Source organism: Rhineura floridana, chromosome 3 (assembly GCF_030035675.1).
Source record: "Rhineura floridana isolate rRhiFlo1 chromosome 3, rRhiFlo1.hap2, whole genome shotgun sequence".
Taxonomy (NCBI): Eukaryota; Metazoa; Chordata; class Lepidosauria; order Squamata; family Rhineuridae; genus Rhineura; species Rhineura floridana.
The window spans coordinates 131,356,445-131,365,027 of NC_084482.1; the positions used below are offsets into that span (position 1 = coordinate 131,356,445).

The 8,583-nt window shown below is 43.3% G+C and overlaps 1 protein-coding gene across 1 annotated transcript in view; it reads left to right on the top strand.

Moving 5' to 3' along the window:
• Positions 1 to 7,113, top strand: part of SEMA3G (semaphorin 3G) — a 137,124-nt gene extending 130,011 nt beyond the window's left edge. Inside the window, exons 15-16 of the mRNA XM_061617928.1 lie at positions 761 to 900; positions 4,395 to 7,113. Coding sequence (XP_061473912.1) covers positions 761 to 900; positions 4,395 to 4,853 — 599 coding nt within the window. The 3' untranslated portion in view covers positions 4,854 to 7,113. The remainder of the gene's footprint in view (positions 1 to 760; positions 901 to 4,394) is intronic.
• The last annotated feature ends 1,470 nt before the right edge of the window (positions 7,114 to 8,583 follow it).

Genomic DNA, 8,583 nt, shown 5'->3' on the forward strand with positions numbered 1-8,583 from the left:
CCAATGAGGGAAGTTCCTGTAGGCAGGGGTTGCTGAAGGAAAATCACCTCGAATAGGTGAGAGTAGGGCAGAGATGGCTACTGTTTTACTGCCAGACAGTAAAAGGGGTGATGAATTTGGATATGACTGACATAATATGATGTCTGCTATTCCAGCTACTTATTTGGAAGATTTAAAACATCAGGCTTGTCAGGTACAAGGATTCTTAACAGGAGTACAATGTCATAAGCCACATCCATAGCCCCTGAAAACATGAGAGTTTGGTCAGTTAATAGTAGCTGAGGCTTCTGTTATGTTGTCATAGATGTGCCATAGAGAAGGCTTCATATACATTGAAAGAATTCTTCTAGCGTTCCCAGGTATGGGGCCAAATGTTTGCTTTGCACTATGGATGTGGCATATGACAATGTATCTCTGTTAAGAATCCATTATATGGTCTGAAACACATAATTTACTTAGCTAGAATACAGAGAAATAGAGTAGACCTCCTATCAGCTGGCCTCTCCAGGATAACCTGGTTTGCAAACACCCTGTAAGACTTAAATTCTCAGTTCAGTCCCTTTTTTGCACATGAAGCAGATCTCTCTGCACCAAAGAGCCATGCAGCAATTCCTTAGCACAGCAAGAATTTAAACCCAGCCCCACCCCACCACCAGCAACAATATTCTGTTCCATTAGGCCAGCCTGGCCCTCCTTAGGGAAATGGGTGGTTTCTGCTCAGCTGTTGTTCTCTTATATGGGCACTCTCATCTTTCCATAGTGGATGACTTTGAAAGCACAGAGGGAAAGGTGGTGTATGGGACAGAGCACAACAGCACCTTCTTGGAATGTATCCCAAAGTCACCCCAGGCTGTGGTGCAATGGTTTGTACACAGATCTCCAGATGAGCTAAGAGATGAGGTGAGGCAGGTTCTTTTCTCTATTTTCTCAATGCTCTTGCTTCATTTTCAATAGGAAAACTTTTTTTAAAAAAACCCTCTCCCTCTAAATGTATGGAAATTATTAGTTTTATGAGTGATGGGTGAAAAATTTGTTTCAGTAAATGCAAACCTATCAAATTCACACTTTCTGAAACAATATGAGAACCATAACACAGCCATCCTTTGAAATTCACCCTTATTCAAATTTTGCAATGCAGTTCATCAGCCAAACAATGTTTACAAAAATGTGTATGTTAGGGGGAAATGTGCATAAAAATAAATATGAGTAAAAATAACATACAAAAATACACCATGTGACGAGAACTTGCTTGCAAACATGTGTACATTTGTAAAAACTGCCTACAAAAATGTGTTTATTAGGAGAAATTGGCAATAAAATGCTGGAGAATTTTCATGAGGATTTCATGAAGAACTTAATTTGAGATTGGAAAATGAGAAACGGAGAGAACTGAAACTGACAGATCTTTCTATCCCTAGTCCTAACCATAATAACTTCAACACAGTAAAGTGAAATCAGTAAAAAAGAAGATCTGGAGAAATCACTGTTTTCAGTTTTCCATTATTGCACAAATATATATATATATTTTAATGGTTATGGAGTTTGCCAGAAATAGACACCACCTCTGCTGGAACAGAACTAGTGTTACAGGGAGGTACGGTATGTGGAAGGGGGAGTCACGAAAATGAATGTTTGATCCACTCCCAGGAAAAAAACTGAGGCAATGCACACGCTGTCCTGAGTAGAAAGGTTTGAATCGTATGTTTCAAAACTTATCCATGGATCAGGGAAATCTGAACTTGCAGGGGAAAACCAGCAGAATAGGAGCTGTTTGAGGGTGACATCATGAGGACGATGCTACTTAAAAAGAAACACAAGTGGATTCAAATGCACATTAAGTGTGGACAAGCCACTGGTTTCCCTCTAGAGTTTCCTTTTCGGTTTAGAGCCCTAATTATCTTTCAGTCTGAACTAAAGGAGATCCAGCAGTCTCTACTGAAATTGAATCATATAAGTAAAGCACTTGGGAAGGAAAGTACTCCTGATTACACAGTGTGGAAATGACCCCAGATAATAATTTGGAATGCCACTAAAGACGAGTTGGCTTGTGTCGCATTCAGTTAACACTAGGGATGTGCTAGAATTCGGGCCAATTCTGATTTGGTACTGAATTTTGCATTAATTTGCATATTCACTATCATTCACTATCAATATCAAGGCTATTTTAAAAAATTGATTTTTTAAAAAAAATCTGCCTTGAAAATATCAGCATTAAGAATGATTATAGTATTTACTTTCAAAATATTGATATTTCCTTCAAAATTATTGATATTTTTTTTAAAAAATCAATATTAATACTTTTTGTGAGAGGAAAAATTGGACTGGTGAAAGCAGCGGCTAGCAGACACAGAACAAACTCAAATCAATACTGGCCTGTTAGGTTGACAGAATGCTTTTGAACTGGCACTGGCCAATGGATCCCATCCTTGGTTAACACTGATGACTCCTCCCCTCCTGATGTTGGCAGATTCTTTAGGGCCTTCTCTTTGTACTTCGGCCTCTGTCACTTCATGTGTTTTTTTCTGTAGATCCCCCTCTTCTATAACCTTCCTTCAGTTGGTTTCTTAGCTTTGCCTGTTCCATGGAACTCCACTAGGAATTCCTCAAATTAAACTGAAAATAGAGAAGCCCACACTCCTACTGTGTGAGGTCTCACCCCTCTCTTCCCAGAGTTAGCAGGCCAGTCTAATTCCCAGGAAGCTGGGCGGAGAAAGAAGTGATAATAGTGTGAGGTTTTTGAGGGAAATTCTCTGGAGCAAAAGGGGCACTGAAGGTGGGGCTGGCCAGTAAACACAGCTGGTAAGTTCCAGTCCAAGACTGGCAATTGCTAATAAGGACAGCCCTGGTGTCATAAAGAGAGTGGAGCAGTGTCAAGCCTCTCCTCCCCCTCTCCCTCCCACCCCCATAGTTTTGTTAAAGGACCACACAGAGCAATGGAATGTGCCGTTCCTGCTGGGTTCCTTGTTCTGTATGTAAGACAAATAAATGCAAGTCATTCATCAAAAAGGAGGGGGGGAGGAATACATTAAATGGATTCTTGTGTGCCTCCACCCTCTGTTTCCTCAGCTTAGACTTTGGGTGCAGCAACTTTCCTGTAGAGGTGAGGCTTGTGTCATAGGACCTGACTGGAATGGATTTTACAGGTGAAAGGAGGGGAACAAAGCCTCCGTCAAGACTGAGCCTGCTGTGTCATTCTTTGAGTGCTTTTAAAACACACACACACACGAAGTGCATTTTGGGTGGCCCTCCTAGGTGGAGCAGTTAACTCAGACAACTGCTGTTTCCCTGGAAATATCCTTTTTGGGTTGTTGTGGAGGCAGGTGTTGGTTGCTTATAAGTAGGAGTGAGGCACCCAGAGGAGGTCACAGCTTAATTGCCAAGAAAGGATAGGCAGGGGAGTTGTGTATGGATGGGGAGAATGTTAAGATGAGAAGAAACTGGTTTCTTTACAGAAAATGATCAGCTCCCAAATCCCAGTCTCAGGTGTGCCAAAGGAATCTGACAAGTGCAATGCTGTGCAACCTGGAGAGAATGGCAGAACAGCTAGGCCTTGTATTCCTTAGCAGGAGGCAGGACTAGAGGCTGGGGCAATCCAGCCTGCTCCATATGGAAGGAGGCAAGGTCAGGGGAGTCTGTCCCCTGACCTGCTGTTTCAGGAGATAATAAAACAGGAATAAACAAACATTAGATCAAAAATCAATGGAAGCAAGCAATGGGATTCTACTCATTTCAGGGTTTCTTCTCCTCTGGGCTTCACTCCTTGTCTAGAAGTTCCCCCTCCCCCTGCTTTCTCTTTCCTCATTCTTCAGCAATGTATTCTGGGTCTGGGATTGTAGGTACTTTGCATTTTTTTTAAAAAACCTGCATCAAGAAACCCTGAACCTGAATAAATCTTGTGAATGAGACAATAATTCTGCATAATTTATTCTGTCTCTTCTAGTTACGGGGAGGGGCACGATACATTTCTGACCATTGGAAATTCCTCACACACTTACCACCTCCGAATCTTCACTAGGCATTGGTCGTATAATTTCAAGCATATCTTCACAGCATATATGAATCATATAATTTTTGGAATGCTGTAACTTTGCCACTCATTACCACAGGATCTACTTCTGTGGAAATGCTGCCAACGACCTCCTTTTGACAAACTAGCAACCCTTTCTCTTGATTCCCTGAGATGCTGTCAGTACAGAGGTGCAGTTCTGTAATTTTAGACTCTAGACTTCATGGTCTGATGGGGAAGATTCTCTTTTGATGGTAATGTGTAGTTTTTCACTTAGTTCAAAATGTGGTAAGCCAGCATTTGGAGGTCCTTCTGCTCATTCAGCTGAGAGGACCTGAAGTTCTGCTGTGGTGGCTGTTTGTTTATTTTCCCCTGACTTTTCTTCCAGGTGAAAACAGATGATAGGATCATGAAGACGGAGCAAGGACTGCTCTTTCGGAAGCTTTTCCGTCAGGATGCCGGAATGTATTACTGCAAAGCTCAGGAGCATGGCTTCACCCAGACCGTCACCAAGATTATGTTGGAGGTGATTGAGAGTGAGCAGCTGGAACAGGTCTTCCTGCGTGAGCAAGAGGAGGAACTTCCTCGCCCACTCTGCCGGGTGACTGATCCCCGCCTGCTGCATGGACAAAGGATGTGGTTCAAAGACATCATGCACCTCATTGGCTATGCCAACCTGCAGAGAGTAGAGGAGTACTGTGAGCGTGTGTGGTGTGGAGATCGCCAGCTGCGGCACAAAGGCAGGCCCCCAAAGAGCAAGAACATGCTGGATGGCAGTGGCAAAAAAGTGAGGGGCAAGCAACATGGAGAGAGGAACCGGGTGCCTAGACAAGCGGCAGCCACATAAGAGGAAGGGGAGCCAACTTGTGGCAAGAGGAGAACATGAGAGGAGGAAGGTCAATATGGACCACCCTTCCTTCTCATGAATGAAAATCAGCCCCTCCAGGAACTGTCCTTGTGATAGGACTTCTCCTTTTGGAAGGGGCCACCTTGCTGATTAGCTGAGCCTGGAGACGTTCCTTGCTGGAAGCACACCACTTCCCTCTGTCACTAGCATTGGAGACAAGGACTCAAATGACCCCAGACTGTTTCCTTCCTATCCCATCTTATTTTCTTTCAGTTGCACATTGGGGGTTGTTGGTATCGGGTCTGCAAGGGTGTGGGGTAGCCTGCAAACCCTGGTCTCCCAATGCAGTTGTTCTGTATATTCAGTGCTGCCCCTGATGTTCAATATGACTGAGCCACATGATGGAGAGACCATGAGGGTTGGAGATGTAACCATGTGGCTGGTTAAAGGCAAAGGGAGGCCACCAGCAGAAGTGTCAGAAGCCAGGCCAACACTCTGCTTAGAAGACTGGGTGGTAATAGTGGGGAGTTCCTGCTGGGAATGGACAGGATGCAGTCAGGTGACCTTCTCCTGCAGGTGACAAGTGACAGACACATTTGGCTACACACAACATGTGACAAGATCACCTCTCTGAAGAGAACAGATAGCTGATTCCAGTGGGCTTTCCCCTGCAAAAGTTTAGACAGTGAATGGATGTTATCACTGAGCTGTGGATTGTAATTGCCCTTTGGTGGTAGGGAGGCAAACCCTGTTTGTAGATCTAAGGAATCTCATTGTCCCAAGCTTATCCTGGCTCTGGATCTAAAACTTTTGTGACATTTTCACACAGGAGGCTTAAAATGGCCAGTTGTGAATGTAAAACCTACATTGACAGAATGCTCATTTGCATTACCAATGCCTCTCTTCTGCATTCCCTTTCACTTGAACAACAATATTGATATTCATATAAATAGTACAAAAGGAAGCTCAAAGGTAATTTATGGGCCAAACTAAATGTTACATTGCAGTCACCTTATAATGTTGGGCTGATTGCTTTGCTTAATCGCAAAGCTGGGGCAGGAGTGGGGGTTTCATGGGGAAAGCGAGTGACAGGAGAGGAGTTAAGCACATCCTTCCTCTCTCCCTTCCTGCTGCAAAGTGCCCCTTTCCAGGAGTTTTTGGAACAAGAAAGTAGCCTCCAAGCTAATATTATATGTGGCTGCTGTGTGCAACATGTGGCTTGGTCCTCATTTGTACATGTGTGAATTTTGCATGCTGTCTCATATTACCCAGAACAGACTTAAATGCAGCATCCTCCCAGTCTGTGCCTTTCAAGCGTTCTTAACAACATTGACTGGGCCACACAACATTTCTGAAAGCCAGTGCTGGAACTTTTGTTTAAGTGAGCTCCTTTTTTCATTCCTGTGTCTCTGAGGATGTGTTGATCCTTTAGATGAAATTGATTAAAACCAACAGCTGAATGAAAACTGCCAGTTTGTTCAACAAATAAATTAAACCCTTATGCTGCACACTCAAGGCTCAGGGGCAAGGTTTTCCTCTTTTGTTTTCAGTGATTTAGCTTTCATCAGCACAATGAATGGTCTCATGGCAAGCTGCTCCTGGGAGTGAAATTTGTTCCTATAATTTCTTCTTACAATGTCACTATACATTCAGAAGTTGAATGTTTTCCCCAAACACTTAATGAACAATATATGTGTCCAGGGGCCAGAGAATAAAGCTCAACTATGATTTTGTGAAGAGATTAGAAGGGTTAGCTGTGCACAGACTCCTCCTGAAATAAGATGTCCTCTGGGTAACTAGTTTCTGGTGACAGCATTAATAACACCAACAATCAGTTCTATAAAAAATGGGCAGATAAAGACTTGTTTTTTTTCCTGTTTCCCAGATAGTAACACATTATTGGCTTTGAATTTTAACACTGGACTGGATGAGCTACCCCTAACCCCCAAGAGGTGTCAGTTAAGTTTTTTGAAGCAGCCTCTGGGCTAGGGATGGGGGGGGAGTTGATTCAGTTTGCATTTAAAGCCAAATTTATCAAATTTGCACTTTCTGAAACAAAATGAGAGCCAAAACATAGCCATCCTTCAAAATTTGCACTTATCTGAATTTTGAGATGTAGTTCTCCAAGCAGTGTTTACTAAAATGCATATATTGGGGGGAAAGTGCACAAAATTATATATTGGTGAAAATAACATATAAAATGCATTATATGAGGAGAAATTGCTTGCAAAAACTTGTGCATTAGTCAAAACTGCATACAAAAATCTATTTATTAGGAGAAATTCTTATTAAAATGCTGAAGAATTTTCTTGAAGGTTTTTTTTAAAAAAATTCTCAAATTGCTGCAGAAATGTGGAGAATCAAATTTAAGATTAGAAAAATTAAAAACTAGGGGAATGAAATTGATAGATCATTCCATCCCTACCATGGGTCAGGGCCAGCGCCAGAGAGTGGCCAGGCTGGGCCTTGGCCAAGGGCTTTTGCAGCCCAGATAGGCCCCTGAAGGGCTCCTCCTTAGAGTGGGAGGATAGCGCTCATGTTCCGCAATCCGTGGCAGTGTCAACTACCGACCCTAGAGAGGGAGCTCCCAGGGCTCCCCTACAGATTGTGTGGGCCCATGACACCCACTCGCACACCCCACCTTCCTTTCTGGTTGCTGTGAATGCTGTGTGCGCTGTGCATGCATACCTGCCATCAACCAAGATGGCAGTGGAGGCTTCTGTAAGGGGCTGAAGACCCTGCCGTCATCTTCATTGATGGCAGGCATGTGCATATGTAGCACAGCATCCATGCGTGCCATCAATCAAGATGGCGGCAGGGGCATCAGCCCCTTATGGAAGCCCCTGCCGCCATCTTGGTTGATGGCAGCCCTGTACATACAGTGCACAGGGCATTGACATGAAGCAATAGAGAGGTAGGTGGGGCATGCGGATGAGCGCCACGGGCTTAGGGCAGGTTGGTGGGACTGTGTCATCTCTGCTTACCTGGAGTAGTGGTGGATTAGCTCAGGGCACACCCCTTTTGTGACTTGCTGATATCACACTGATTCAGCATCCAAAACCTCAGAATTTGGATGAACAACCAGCCACGCTAGGCTTATTTGTGTACACATACACACTCTTCTGAGAACTGATAAAAATGGCAAGCCACTAATTTTCATGTGCTATCAAAAGTACATTTTTAAAAAATTGCTATAGTGAAACACTGACCCGGTTCTGACAAATGTACTTGTTATGTAAGGAAGCAGATTGAAGCTGCCTACCCTGCCCACTATAGATGCCTGTTCTGTCTCGAGGCCTGCTGAATATCACATGTAGGATTCTTGTTGGCATAGGGCCTACAGATTAAATATGCAATGTACATAAATTAAAACTGTGTAATTGATATCCCATATTAAATCTTGGAATCAACTATACAATGGGAATATATACAGTGCAGGCTTCATGTAAACCTGCTTATTTTGCTATGGCTAATGTTCTCCCCTGCCCGCCCGCCCAATCAATCTTTAGAAGTTAGGGACTACCAGGGACAGGTCCTTCTCCCCTGTGCAATGCTTTCTCCAAATAGTTTATCTTTGCACTGATATTTATTATATTTTTAGGTGCCAGGTGAAAGGTGTTTTATTTAGAAGTCCCTCTGATGGCTTTTAATTCCGAGGGCTTCTGGATTCTTTACTGCTGCTGATTTGTATTACTCTCCACTTCCCTGAGCAGTGGGAAGTTCCTAGGAC